Source organism: Spermophilus citellus (genome assembly GCF_964194105.1).
Source record: "Spermophilus citellus genome assembly, chromosome: 3".
Taxonomy (NCBI): Eukaryota; Metazoa; Chordata; class Mammalia; order Rodentia; family Sciuridae; genus Spermophilus; species Spermophilus citellus.
Genome location: NC_138184.1, coordinates 5,364,505 through 5,379,683, shown reverse-complemented (window position 1 = coordinate 5,379,683; position 15,179 = coordinate 5,364,505). Strand labels below are relative to the sequence as shown.

At 53.9% G+C, this 15,179-nt stretch overlaps 1 protein-coding gene across 2 annotated transcripts; it reads right to left on the bottom strand.

The window, feature by feature from the left end:
• Positions 1-712: 712 nt before the first annotated feature.
• Positions 713-12,518, bottom strand: RAB11B (RAB11B, member RAS oncogene family). Of its 2 annotated transcripts, none has more exons than XM_081283023.1 (5): positions 12,360-12,518; positions 3,778-3,973; positions 2,546-2,739; positions 2,205-2,285; positions 713-1,714 (listed from the first exon to the last, which is right to left on the bottom strand). In XM_081283023.1, the coding sequence occupies exons 1-5, from the start codon at positions 12,397-12,399 to the stop codon at positions 1,569-1,571; spliced, it is 657 nt and encodes a 218-aa protein (XP_081139149.1). In that variant the 5' UTR covers positions 12,400-12,518; the 3' UTR covers positions 713-1,568. The 2 variants fall into 2 exon arrangements, with proteins under 2 accessions (XP_081139149.1, XP_081139150.1); XM_081283024.1 differs by lacking the exon at positions 12,360-12,518 and adding an exon at positions 8,105-8,326.
• Between the last annotated feature and the right edge of the window lie 2,661 nt (positions 12,519-15,179).

Sequence of the window (15,179 nt, the reverse complement as noted above, 5' to 3'; positions counted from 1 at the left end):
GGGCATGAGTCGCCTCTTCAGCCAGAGGCTGGAGCTTCTGGAACAGCTCCCAGTCCTCAGAAGAGGGGGGTACACACATTAGGTCCCAAAGTCCCTATAGGAGTTGAGTGGAGGGTCAGGTCTCCTCATTATGCAAGCCCCGCCCATGTGGCCCAGGGAAAAAGCAACATCCTGAGAACAGGCCGAGGACCTCGAGCCGCCCATTTTGCCTCTGCCACTGTTCCCCACTGGCCCTTCTCAAGTGTCAGTCTGAGGCGGAGAGCTGGGTAGAGCTGAAGTCACCCAATATCTACCACCCAAAGCCCCCGCCAGGACCCCAGGTGAGGTGGTAGCAGTGGGTAGTAGACGGAAATGGTGAGCAGTGGGCGTGGCCACCCCTCTCATCCCCACCAGAGGGCGCCATGGGCCCTCCCGTCTGGCAGTCCTAGTTTCCAGTGAAAGCTACCTGCGGTGGGCCATGGCCCCCAGCCTTCCTCCCTGCTACAGGGGCAGCCGAGAGGAGGCTCACCCTACTCCGGGACTGATGGCCACGTGAGCCTCCAAACTGCCCTTGCAGGTACTGGGCCCAACAGTCCCCCAGGGTTCAGGCCTGGTCTCCTAAGCTCCCCATGAGTTGAGCCAGGGAAGTCCAGCCTGCCGTGGGGGACACGAAGCGACCTTGGCTCGCTCAGCAGTGCTGCCTGGCGGAGAGAAAGAAGACAGAGGCGCAGTGGCAGGTTTCTGTACAGGAAGTCGGCTTATACATTTAGTATCGGGCAACAGTGCAGGGGACACAGGGAGAATAAGAGATCGAGAGCTGGGGTTTGGCGTAAATCTTACAAAGTGTATAAAGAATCTGTTTCTCTACAATAACAAAAACCAAAGGCTACAAGAGCGGTTGTATATACAAAACACGGAGATATTGCTTCACTTGCAAACAGGTTCCTGACCAGACAGGGAGACAAGACAGAAGGGAGGACGGGCAGTGGGGGAGAGCGCGCTGCGTGCAAGAGGAGGGTGAGAAGGCGAGGGTCTCCTCCCAGTGTAAATCTACAGGCGGGAGCTGGAGTCGCGCGCCCGGAGTGGTAGTGCCGTGCTGGCGCTGGCTGTGCGGGAGGAGCAGGCAGGAGGCCGAGAGCTGGGAGCGTCTGCCTGCCCAGTCTGCGCTGCCAGGCTCTTCCGGTAGCCCAAGGGGGGTTCTGGGTAGGGATGAGAGGCCAACTGGCCAGATCAGGAGGGAGGTGACGGCTCCCTGGAGTCTGCTGTGGGAAAGAGAAGTCGGCTCCATCCACTCGTCCTCCTTGCCTCCGGCCAGCCCTGTCCATCCTGCCAACCTCCCCACCCTGCCAAGATGCCCACAGGGACCCGAGGAGAGCAGGTGCAGCAAGCAGGGGCTTCTAGGCTTCCTCGGGCAGGAAGGGAGGTGCCACCCAACTCCTGCTCTTCTTGGGCTCTGGCTGGCGTGCAGAGCTCACTTGGAGGGTGGGACTGAGCTGGTCACAGAGGACCGGGACAGGGGCGGGAGGACGTGGTGAGGAGCAGGCGAGGATGAGGACGTGCACGCACGCTGGGGTGGTGGCGAAGGGCGGTCACAGGTTCTGGCAGCACTGCAGCTTGTTGGGTTTCTGTCCGTCCGTGGTGGGCGGCACACTGATGTCCACTACGTTGTTGCCGGGGGACTCGTCATGGGCTGCACGGTCGGCGATTTGCTTCTGTGACACAATGCGGTAAATTTCTGCAATAGGGAGGATGCAGAGTGAATGCGCCACGGGTGTCTATCCAAGGCAACCACCTCCCTGAAGGACTCAGGCTCACTGTCCCCTCGAAGGCCCCCACTGTGCCCTGTGTGTTCCATCACACAAGGGTAACAGTGACAAGAGCTGGGCTCCGGGGACTCCTGCCAGCTGACCCAGTGCTGGGTCACAGCCAGCCCAGGCTCCTGTTTCCGGACATCAGAGCCCTCCCCTGCCCTCTCAAACAAACTCCTAGGAGCCAAGGAGGTCTGGTAGGCCACTGCCCCCTCCACTGGCCCCAACAGGACCCACTCAGGGGAACTGAGCAAGGGAGTCTGTGTCCTGTGTGCAAGCAAGGACCTGATCCCACAGAACGTGCCACCTCTGTCCTCAGGTCTAGACTGACGAGCAGGTTACAAAACAAAGGCCCAGGGGCTGCACTGCACCCACACGGCCAGTGGCCTCCCTGTGCCCACCTAGCCCCAGGCCCACCTGTGAGGATGTTCTTGAACGCTTCCTCTACGTTGGTGGAATCCAAGGCTGAGGTCTCAATGAAGGACAAGTTGTTCTTTTCTGGAACAGAGAGAATACTGCCTGGGTAAGTGGGTGTGTACGTCTGGCTCCCGGGAGACCTGCCTAACAACTGCCTGGCCTGGGACGTGACAGGCTGGTGCTGAGCAGACAGGACAACCAAGAGGTCCACTCCTCAGGGAGGTGAAGATGGGGCTGTGACATGGAAGTCAACATGTGGGACTGCCTGCCTTCCAGATGCTGTGACGCCTGAGTCTCAGCCCCTCTTGGGCATGGCCCTGCCACTCCCCAGTATGCCTTACCTGCAAAGGCACGGGCCTCATCAGTGGGCACGGCTCGCAGGTGGCGCAGATCACTCTTGTTGCCCACCAGCATGATGACAATGTTGCTGTCTGCGTGGTCCCGCAACTCCTTCAGCCAGCGCTCCACGTTCTCATAGGTAAGATGCTTGGCGATGTCATACACCAGCAGTGCGCCCACTGCGCCGCGGTAGTACCTGTGGGGCAGGTCCAGCTGAGCCACGGGCTCCATGGACAGCAGTGGTCTCAGGAACCCAGGCAAGCAGTGGCTTCTCGGTTTGTGCACAGGGTCCAGCTGAGGGGCAGCCATCTTGACCTTGAGGGTCCTAGGTCTTGAGGCCCCAGCTCTGTCCCCCAGATTCAGCTCAGGACGTGGGGACTTGGGGAGGAAGTTTGGGGTCTGGTGTTAGAGGAAACAATGAGGTCACCGACAAAAGGGAAGAAGGAAGGAGCCGTGGTGCAGGAAAGAGCCACTGCCGGGCAAGTACTCTGATGCCCACAGGCTGGACCATGGAGAGGAGGGACTCGTGGGTGCCTGGAGGACAAAGGATGGGGAAGTGACAAAGCTATGTGAAGGGAGTCCAGAGGACAGTGAGGGATGGAAGGAGTGAGGGTGCAGGGAACCGCAGGGGGCCGGGAGGGGCCAGGAAGAGGCAACCTGGTGGGTCTTTCTTTTTAATGTTCTTTTTACTTTAGCACCTCGCTGTTGCTGAGGCTGGTTTTGAACTAGTGATCCTCCTGCCTCCGCCTCCTGAGCCACTGGGATTACGGGTACACACCACCATGCCTGGCCCCTTTTGTTCTTTATTTTGAGACAGGCTCAGTTGTCCAGGCTGGGTTGGAATTTGGAACCATCCTGCCTCAGCATCCCTAGTAGCTGGGTAACAGGCATGACCATCACACCCAGCCTGAATGAGCCTGGATGGCCATTAGGCCTCAGGAAGATGGAGAAGGTGGCCAGGCAGGACCAGCTGAGTGGGCAGCACTGGGGTGAGGACACAGTGGAGTGGTCCAAGCCAGACTCTCACTGTGCCGCCAGCAGTAAACCCAGTATCAAGGGAAGGCTGGACACCAGTCTGCTGAAAGTCCTACAGTTCTTGGGGGCATCTGAGGGCAGTGTCCAGGGTGTCCCTGATCTCTAGAGCTTACCCCTTCTCTCACCCAACTCCTACACACCCTTGCATGCCCACATTCCACATGCCCATGCTACGTCCAGGCCCCAGCCCAACACGCACGCAGAAGTGATGGCACGGTAGCGCTCCTGGCCGGCTGTGTCCCAGATCTGCGCCTTGATGGTCTTGCCGTCCACCTGGATGCTGCGGGTGGCAAACTCCACACCGATGGTGCTCTTGCTCTCCAGGTTGAACTCGTTGCGGGTAAAGCGTGACAGCAGGTTGCTCTTGCCCACGCCTGAGTCCCCGATGAGCACCACTTGGGGGCAGGGAGAGAGGAGATTGAGGATCTGAGTCCCCATGTGACCTTCACATCCACCCACAGAACCTTCACGGCAGCTCCCTGGGCACCACACAAATGTGGCAGCCAGTGACACAGAGGAGCTGGAGATGCCTGGAGCCCATCACCACGAGTACCACAGGAACGGATGCAGAAGTAAATGAAGGCTTCCAGTTTTCAGAAACAGCCTGTGGGAACAGGGCATCTCTGGTTGTCTCTCATCCTCAAGATGACCATTCCAGCTGGTCATAGGGACACACCAGGCAACCCCATAGGCAGGGGGGATGGAAACCTAACAAGTCTCAAACCTCCACCTGCAGCCTGGTGGCTGAGTTACTGGGAATGACTAGAAAAAGCTCTGGAACTGTGTGGCCTTAGGCAAGTCACTTAACCTCTCTGGCCACCTTTTCTACATGTGTGAATATGTAGGCAGTAATAGGCCCTTTAGGAGGAGGGAGAGAGAGCAGCTGGGGTCAGGACCCAGTCAGTGTGTAGCACAGAGGAAGGGACATGAGTAAGCAGTTGTCATTACTGTGGTGGTTTTGGTTCAGGCATGGGAGGGATCAAGACTCTGCAGGGATTTTACCTGAGGGTCTGCATCTGATGCTTTAAGTGAGAGTAATGAAAAGCCATCCCTCAGCCATGCTTGTACTGTTCCAGCTGCAGCAGGCAAACCCACATTTGGCTCCAATACCAACCACCCCATGTGGAACAGGAATGTGCCCACTGGATGCGACACAAAAGGGTCAGCCCCATGTTAGGACCGCTCTGCTGAGCTGCAGCATGCTCTTGGCCAAGTCCCTGGTGCAAGGGGAGGTCCTCGAGGCTGTGTAAGTGCATGTCCTCAAGTTCACAAGTGTGCACAACTTCCTTCAGCTCCCTCTGGTGGCCAGAGAGGAGGGAGAGTCTCCGACCAGCCCAGCCCACACCTGCTTGTGGCTGGAGCAGCTCATTAACATGCACACGTGTCCAGAACAGACACAACTGCTCCCCAGGATGTGAGGCCCAACCCCAAGGAAGGCAGGATGTACAGCAGGACTGCCTCATGCAGGCTGAAGGACACTGGGAGCAAGAGCCCTGAGAGGCCGCTAGCACAGGCTAGCCGGGCTGTAAAGTATGTCCTACCCAGCCATCGAAGCACTGCCTCTAGGGACCCAACTGCCCAAGCTTTGGGAGATGGTCTAAGAGGGCCTGAGCAGGCTTTCTACACACCCAGGGTGTTCTTTGCCAAGGAAGATCAGGGCGTGCACATGTGTGTACACATGCTCTCGAGCTAAACAAGAAGTGGTCTAACCACACCCCAAGTGTGGGCATTGGACCCGGGCACCTGAGGGTGGGTCTACTCAGTGGAGTCATGGGGGCTGCAGGCTTGGTCGTCCACAGCCCTGGGGAGTAGGAGAGGGAGCATGAGCGAGCCACAGAGTGAGGCTGAGCCCACAGGTCCTGCTGAGTGTGGTAAGGTGCAGGAATGCAGGCTGAGCCTGTCAGCCCTGGCTGACACAGAGGACCCCAGGCCCTTCCTGGGAGTCCTGCCCCATTGAGGGAACAGGGCCCAGAGGTCACCAGGCTGTCCGGCTCCCCTGGACCAAGGTGCATGGCTGTGGTCACATGCTGATAATTCTTCCTCCTGAGATTATCTCCGGACCCCACTTCCTGCTGTAAGCAACACCCTAATTGTCTCCTTTCTGGCTCCAAACCCCTAGAAGGCACTGTCCATACTCACTGTCTCCCCGTCCTGTCCTCCTAGCTCCTCTGGGACCTGAAGTGGGCACATGTCTGCCTCTACCTCTCCATGAGTCCTCCTTCCCACAGCCTCCTGGGACTCGAGGCCCTCACACCACCCCCCATATTATAGCTAGCTGCTCCTGTCCAGTCTCCTCTGCAGGATCCCCCTTGGCCTGCAATCATCAGGGAACCCTAGGGCTTGGCCTCTGTGTCCACATCTGGTCCCTAGGTGACCCTGTCCAGGCCCACGTGCTGGCAACTCCTACGTTTCCCTCTCTTCCTGCAAGCCCAGACTGACCTTCCTTCAGCCTATACATCTCTTTGGAGTTCATGGGCCCCTCAAGGCCAGTGCAGCAGAGCTAAACTCCTGATCACCCCCAAACCTCCCCCAGCCTTCCCTATCTCAGCTAATGGAGATTGGGGCCTTTGGGTGCCTGGGCCAAACACCTGGAGCCCTTTCAATTCCTTTCTCTGTTGCACACTTTAGGCTGCCTCCTGCAGCCCCTTCAACACAGGACCAGGGCAAGGATGACGCAGGCACTTCTGGAGCTGGCAACGTTCTGCTTCTGCATCTGTCTGGTTACTCAGGTTGGGGGGGGGGTGAGCGGGTGGAAACACACTGAGCTATGCGCTCACATAAGTGCTTTTCTATCTGAATGCAATAGTTGGTAAAAAGTTGTGTGGGTGTCTCCAGATTCCTGCCACTTCTTACCACCTTCACAGTTCAAGCCACTGTCCTCTCTCCCTGAGGGGCAAAGCCAGCAAGCACCTTCCCTGGTGGCCCAGCATTCACTCTCACCTCATCCAAAGCCTGTTTTCCTCATGGTCACAGGAGGGCGCCAGTGAGCCTTCCCAAGTCAAGTCCCAATAGTCTCGGTCCACCTCCCTTAGTTTAGGTAAAGCCCAAGTCCTCCCTGGGACCCAAGAGGCCCTGCATGACCTGCCCTGCTCACCCTAGCCTGTTTTTCTCCCCTTTGCGCACTGTACTAGTTTCTTCTCTCTCCCCCTCTCTCTCTCTCTTTTTTTTTTTTTTTTTTTTTTGGTACCAGGGATTAAAAAAGAGGCACTCAACCGCTGAACCACATCCCCAGCCCTATTTTGTATTTTGTATAGACAGGGTCTCACTGAATTGCTTAGGGCATCACCACTGCTGAGGCTGGCTTTGAACTTGTGATCCTCCTGCCTCAGCCTCCCAAGCTGCTGGAATTACAGGTGTGCACCACAACACCCAGCTTGCTCACTGTACTCTTGCTTCCTTCAGCACACCAGGCTCAGTCCTGCCTCAGGGCCTCTGCATGGGCTCTCCCTCTGCCTGACCACACATCCCAGGCACCATGTTGGCTCCCTACTTAATTTCTTCATGTGGTCCCTCGACATTGCTTGGTCCAGAAGGACCTCCATGCCACCCTAGTAAACCTCACTTTGCTAAACTTCCCCATTATCCATCCCAACATTTCCTCCAGAACTCTTTGTCACCCTCTCACATTTGCCAGTCTGCCCCACGAGTGGGAATCTCAGACAGTTTTGTTCCCTGCTGTAGTTCTAGGCCCTGGCAGAGTCTGGCACACAGTAAGCACCAACAAATGCCAAAGAGGCTGGCAGAGCCTAGCAGGACTACCTTATCTAAGATTTCCCACACACACCTGGAAAACGCCCAGGGTCGCACCCTTGGGCCAGAGATGAGGACGGGGAGATCAGGCAGTTCCCCACAACCTGACCCAGCACCCTCTTTGGACTGGACAATTTACAGCCAAGAATAATAAGAACAAGAACAAAAAGAACCTTCCAAGAGAATGTGCGAGGTAGTTCCTGGTGTGTCACCACACACGTCTTGTGGCCCATTTTAAAGAAGAGGAAACTAAGGCTCAGACACAGAATGACAAGCCCAAAACACATGGTAAGAGGAATAGGACAACAAGAGTCTAAACCTGTGCATATCTGTGGGCTTGCCCCCACCTCCCAACCATGTCCCCCAAGTAATGACCCATCTGGGGCTGCCAGCCTAGGAAGCAACCAGGTGAATTGAACCCAGATCTTCTGAGTCAAGGCCTGAATTCTTTCCCTCCCAGCTCATGTCCTCACTGACTATTCACCCCCACCCCAGGATATGGCTCAAGACTCTTGGTTTTGCCTCATGTGGGACACTGAGGCCCCAGGTACCTCAGCCTGCCCTCTCTCCAGCTCCCACCACACCCAGCTCTAGGGCGGCTGACAAACTCCTGCTCATCCTCCAGGACCCCTGAATTCAGGCCTCTACTTTCCCTCAGATCATCACATGGCCTGGCCCACAAGACATGTGACAACAGTGCCAGCATCCTCTTGTGAATGTGGGTGCCGAGCACAAGACTGCCAAATTCAGAGAAAGATGGAGAGGTAGAGCCATACCTGGGCTTGCAGCCATGCAGAGGGCAACAACCGGCTCCCAGGCCCAGGCCACTCAGCACCAGGCTGGACTTGCTGTGGGGACCACGGTATGCACCACTTGCCCTTCACCTCCCTCCCCTTCTGGCCTCAAGAGCCTGACCAGGAGTTTTCCTCGCAGTCCTCGTGTCCTCAGGAACAGAGAAGGAAACTCAATCCCTGTCCACTGCCCACTCCCTTCCCAGCCTCGCCCCAGCTCATGCCTGGGCCCCGTGAGTGAGTCCCGCCCACCCTGGCCAACGGGCTCCTCACACCCTGGGCCAGGCTGGCTCCTAAACACCTTGCAGACCTCAGCTTCTCCAGTTCCCAGGGACCATCTGTAAATACCCATATCCCACTAAACAGCTCAGACGCTCACCCCAGAGTGCCCAAGTACCTAGTCCAAGGTCACTCAGAGCAGGATGAAAACCAACCAGTCACTGCCCAGGTGAACAGCAGTGGCTGGATGGCCTCAGCAGTCCCTGGCACAGGGAACCTGATGCAGAGAGATGGCCGAGGCGCCCAACCCTGGGTGCAGGCTGGCAATGAAATGGCATTGTCAAGAGTACAAATGATCTGTTGTGTTGGGGAAATAAAGAGCCCTTGAGGACATGGCCCCCAGCATTTCCAAAGAAGTTGGTGGCTTCACTGGCCGGGAAATGGTCCCCCTGGACACGTCACTTGGCTCGTCCAGCAGGCAAGCCCTGTTGGCAAAAACAAAGAGCTGGAATCTCTTGAAAGCCCTGGATGCACTAGCCTGCCCCGTGAGAGTGGGGCACCCCAGGGGCCCAGACAGGCACTCAGGCAGACTGAGTAGCCATTCAGAGGGCCCCTTCTCTGTGACAAGGGCCTGGACCATCCTGGACCTCATGGCTGGCAATGGGAAGCATTCTTGCCTCAGCTATTCTCTGAGGACAGGCATCCAAAGCCAGGACACTGGCAGGCCTTCAATCCAAATAGGGGAAGATGGTGTTTGGGTCCCAGAGCAGCAACCAGAACAGCAAGCCTGATAAGGGCCCTGTCCAGGCTGGAGGGCCACAAGCTACCTCAGGAGCACTCAGCAGAGAAGAGTAAGCCCTGAAGTTAGACTGTTCCCTGGGGACCACTACCTCCCTCCTCAAGCAGGGGTGGACACAATCCAAAGGAGAGGGCCCGGGCCATTGCTGCCAGCTTCCAAATGACCCATGTCCTCAAGGGTCAGGTGGGCACTGATTGGCCAGAAGTTCTAGGGAAAGGACCCCTAAAGGGCCTCAATGGCCCCTGGGGACACAGCTGCTCCCTCTGTGGACCCTGCATTCCAGTGTCCATCAGAGGAGAAGTGAGGGGTACCTCCAGGGATCAATCAACAGGCTGGGAGGATAAAATGTTAGAGTGATAATGTGAAGATCTATAATTAGGTACAAATAAACAACCTCACTCCTGTGGGGGAGAATGTTCAAGGAGGAAAACAAATAGCACATGGTGGCCACTTGCAGGACCTGCTGGCCTTGGCTGCTGAAGTCAAGGGAGCTAATGTGTGATGTGGCTGCCAAAAAATAAGGTGGGGGATAGGGAACCTCTTGAACAGAGGGCAGTCAGGGTCCCAAGAAAAGTATGGCCCCCATGTCAGGGGCTCAGCCAGCAGAAGGTAACTAAAGCCCAGTGTAGGGAGGTGGAAGGAGGAGAAGGCTGGCTTGCCACAGGAGGGGGGATAGAGACTGCTGTCCCTTCTGCCTCCAAGAAGGCTCCCCACAGCAGGCAGGGCTGGAGAGCCACAAGGTGACAAAGTTGGTCTTTGTCAAGACTTCTGGGGGGGCTGGGGATGTGGCTCAAGCAGTAGCGCGCTCGCCTGGCATGCGTGCGGCCCGGATTCGATCCTCAGCACCACATACAAAGATGCTGTGTCCGCCAAAAGTAAAAAATAAATATTAAAAAATTTCTCTCTCTCTCTCTCTCTCTCTCTCTCTCTCTCTCTCTCTCTCTCTTTAAAAAAGAAAAAAAAAAGACTTCTAGGGGGCTGAGGTTGTAGCTCAGTGGCAGAGCGCTTGCCTAGCATGTGCTAGGCACTGGGTACAATCCTTAGCACCACATACAAATAAAAATAAAGACAGTCTGTCCATCTACAACTACAAAAAAATAAAAAATAATAAAAAAGTGGACTTGAGGACAAACATTGAAATAGAATAGAGAGGGTCCCAGGACAGGATACAAGTTGTGAAGGGGAGACCTGGGATGGGCACAATGGGAAATGCTGACCTTGTGAGTTAGACTTTTGCTCCCATCCAACTTGAGAAGGTCAACAAGACACCTGCTCTGCTCAGGGAAAGGAGGCCAGTGGGGGAGGGCAGCGGGGCAGGCGGGCACTTCCCTGTGCCAGTTGCTGCAGAAGCTGGATCAGTGTTTCCAGGAAGCAGGCTCTGGAGACAAGTCCCGGGAACCACATGTCTGTTGCATTGCTGCCCCTGACCCAGTAACTGTACTTATGGGAACACACATCAAGGAAATAACCCAAAGGGCAAAAAGAGGACTCAGGCAAACAATCAGAGCTAGGTTATTTATAACAACAAAAGGTCAAAAATAACAAGTGAGGAATGGCCACAGACATCTGGATAGAGTAACTTAGGAGGAAAGTCCCCTGCCCCAGGAGGGCCACATGTGGGTCAGTGTGCAACCTGGACCTGAAAACAGCTGCCATAGAGTGGGCTAAATGGGGATGCTGCAGCAGGACTGGAGTCTGATCCACCTGTCACCAGAGGGTCTTTCAGATCTCCAAAAGCCTTCCAAAGCTACCCTCTGCTTTTGGAGTGAGATCAGAGACCATACACCTGCTGACCACACAGCCTGCATGCAGCCCCTAGTAGACCATGGTGCTCTGTGATGACTCTGGATCTTTACAGAGGCGCACTCTCCCCCATTGCCAAGGAGATTTGGATATCCCATAGGTAAGATGACCTCTTCTATTCTCTACAAATCCAAGATACTAGATGCTGTCACAGACACCATGGTCAGCCAAGGCTGCCGTTAGGAACAGAACACATTCCCAGGTATAGCCAGGCTCCCCCAATAAGGGGAAGATGTCCATAGCTAGTAGCCGCTCAAACAGCAGGCAGCAGGGCAAAGGTGCCTTATGGGCCCAGGAGGTAGATCTCAAGGGCAGCCACTTTCAGCCAGGGAGCCCAGCAGAGGATCTGGCCAAAGTCCAGCGTGGCACGCAAGGTGCCAAGAAGCCAATGACCCCTAAACCTGTCCAGCTGAGAAATGAAGGACTCCAGTGACATGGAGTCTCACCAGGCAATGGCTGCCTGACCTGCCTAAGCCTCATACAATATGCCTAGAGCCCTGGGTCCTCAGGTGGGGAAGATCTGCAGGTTGACAAGGGCCTAAGTCATCACTGTGTGTTGGGGGAGGAAGTCTGACAACATCAAATCCCTGATCCAGACTGCAAGTTCCCCAATACTCATTCCTTAAGTGGTAAAGTCCACAACCAGCCTGGATTCTATCCTATTCCAACCCTTATTAATTTAAAAGAAAAGCCAGGTAATATCGACTTCACAGGGAAGTGGGGATTTAAATGAATTCATTAATGTAAAGTGCTCAGAAAAGTGCAGGTACTGGGTCAGTGCTATCAAGAGTTGTTAAGATTTAAGGGAACGAATTGGTGCTGCACACACAAGCACCCTCCACCTAACTCTGATCCGCACTCCTATCTAGGGATCCTCTCCTCTCCATCTCCCCGCCTCCAACTCGGCCCCGCCCCCATTGTCCGCCCCTTCCCTACGGGGCTCCGCCCCCACTATCCCCAATCTGGCTTAGCCGCGAGAACTCCACCCCCTTACGCCCAGGTCCAATCCACCTTCTACCACGCCCACACGTCCAGGCCCTACCTCTAGTGGCCCCGCCCCCAACCCGAAACACGGTTTCAAGCTGGTCCGGCCCGCCAAATCCTGAGGCCGCCCCGCCCCCGAAGGCCCCGCCCCTAACGGCCTCTCCCACTGCCCTGGGCCCCACCCCACTGGGCCCCGGCCCCGCCCCCGGCGCATCCCCAACCCCCAGGCCTCTCCCGGCCTCCTGCTCCTCACTGCCCCGCACTCCGACCACACAGTGACAGAAACCGGCCTACTCCAGCCTTTCTGGCCGTCTGAGCGCCACACCTCAAGCCCCGGGATCCAGCCTGGGCCCAGGGGCCTGGAGTGCCACCTTGGTCCGCCTACCCACCGCCTTGCCGCCGCCCCTTCGCCCGTCTTTGCCCCACCGGCCGCACCTTTGAATAGGTAGTCGTACTCGTCGTCCCGGGTCCCCATTGTCCTGGCGCTTCCGGCGGGATCGGCGACTCCGCAGCCCCACCACAAACACCCGACGGGGGCGGAGCCGGCGCCGCGCAGAGCGGCGGTCTGATGACCAATCAACAGCGGAAGTAGTAGCAACCGGCACTCAGTACAACCAATCAGAGGTGGAAGTAGAACCCCGTGGGTGGGTGCCTCCTGGGATCCACCCTCCTCGCCCTCGGTCTCCAGGAGAAAGGCGGAAGGAATGCGGTTCTTTGTAAATTGACTGCCGGAACAGCCTATCAGAGGCAGCCTCGGAAAGGTGGGACGGAAGACTGGAAGAATGAGTCGGATTGACGGAGTGGATAGCCAATGAGAGGCTTGATTCAGACCCTACCCTACAACCAGAGGACTTGTCCGGGAAGGGAAATGTGGCTACGTCCAGGTGATTTTACGCTGCTTAACGTCCCGATGACGTCATAGGTCAGGGCTAGCGGTTTTGGCCTCCCCCCAGCCCATAAATGACCATTTCCGGGGACCCTCTGGGCAGAGGTGGGCGGGTGTCTCCTCTCGTTTGCAGTTTCCATCATTACCCTGAGGACTTCTTACTTAACCTGTCCTGAGGTTCAGCCTCTGCACACAATGAAGAAGGCCTCATGGAATATTTTTTGAGAATATGTGGATCATTCCTTTCATACTGAATCAACCGTCCTCTGCCATAAAGTCTTTGTTAAGCAAATTTATTTAGGGAATGGGGTTGTAGCTCCGTGGTGGAGCGCTTGCTTAACATGGGCAAGGCCCTGGGTTCCATCCCCAGCACCCCAATGAATAAATAAATAATAAATCCCTGCTGGGTGCCAGGCGCTTTCCAACATAATTTCCTCTCCCTTTCTGTCTCCTTACCCTGTTTTATTTTAACCCCTACAGGATTTATCACTATCTAATATTAAAGTGTATGTTTATTTTTATTTTATATATTTAAGATGTACAAAAATGTTAATATCAAACTATTACCACAGTTAAGCAAACTTATCTACCCATTACCTTACATAGTTAATATAGTGTGCATTGCCTTCAGAAGACAATAGGGGTCTCTGCTCAGTGGCTCATGCTTGGAAAATTGAGGGAGGGGGATCATAGGGTTGAGGTCAGCCAGGGCAACCTAGTGAGACCCTGTCTCAAAAATTAAAAGAGCTTGAGACATGGTAAAGTGTCCTTAGGTTCAATCCTCAGTACAAAAAAAAAAAAAAAAAAAAAAGCAGAGGACAATAGGACCTAAGAATCCTCCCCCATTTTATTATGAAAAAAATTAAACATTCAGGAAAATGGGAAGAATTTTTTTAAATATTTATTTTTTTAGATGTAGATGGACACAACACAATGCCTTTATTTTTATGTTGTGCTGAAGAAAGTGAGCGCTCTATCGCTGAGCCACAATCCCAGCCCAAATGGGAAGAATTTTACAAAAAAGTTCCATCATTAACATTTTGCTTGATCTCTCCCACCTTTACACCCACCCTTCTGTCATCTTTTCTTTTGTTCTGGTGTTGGGGATGGAACCCAGAACCTTGCACATGTAAGCACACAGCCTAAGTTCTATATTCCCAGACCCCATCATCTTATTTTTGAAACGTTTAAAGGAAAATTGAAGACATGGATCCATTTAACCTCTAAAATGTCAGCATACATGTCATTGATGAGAGCTCAGTACTTACTTGTGGCTCTTTTCGGAGTTCATGGTTGGTTGGTTGGTTGGTTTTGGGTGTGCTGGAGATGGAATCCAGGGTCTGGAGAATGCACAGCAATCAGCCTCCTATTAAGCCACACACCAGGCTGCAAGCTGAAATTTTATTTTATTTTATTATTTTATTTTTTTAAAAAGAGAGAGAGAGAGAATTTTTTAATATTTATTTATTTTTTAGTTTTTTTGGCGGACACAACATCTTTGTTTGTATGTGGTGCTGAGGATCCAACCCGGGCCGCACGCATGCCAGGCCAGCGCTACCGCTTGAGCCACACCCCCAGCCCACAAGCTGAAATTTTAAAGCTTAGGTATGTTTGATTGTCATCAACCTTAGTTTTACTAACCTATTTATGGCAGATCATTTTCCAGTGGTAGAGATATGATTACATTCTTAAAAACTGGGTTAGTAAGTTTTGATGTCTGGGAGTGAGCTGTTTGACATCTCTTGTCCAGAATAATTATTAACAGCAACCAGTTTCACTCTTGAAAGTGTCCCAGTTTGGACCATCAGTTCTAGGTCACCGTATCTGTAATGGGAGGGGCTGAAAAGGGCAACTCAGGGAGGGCAGAGATCTTTTTGTTCACTAGAGTATCACAGATACCTGTCATAGGGCTTGGCATGTAGTAGCTGCACAATAAATATTGATTGAATTTATATTTTCCAAAAACAAAAATAAATAAATAAATTTAAGGAAAACTTGAAGTAAATTCCAGAATAGGTTATCAGTAGATATGTGAGTAATTGGCCACAAATCCTGTATTAGTGTTTACATGACAGCTGTGCTATCCAATGTGGCAGCCACCAGCTGTGGACAGTGACTACTGAGCTATTGAAACCCGGCTGGTCCACATTGAGATGTGCCCAAAGTGTAAAACACCAACCAGTTTCCTGTGACTTATCAAACACAAAAAGCCAAATATCTCAGTAATAATTTTAATTTTGATTAGATGCCAATTAGTAATATTTTGAATAGGACGGATTCAATAAAATATTTTTCACTTTCTTTTTTTCCCCTTCCCTTAGTGGTGCTGGGATCAAACCACTGGTTTCACACATGCTGAACTCATGCTC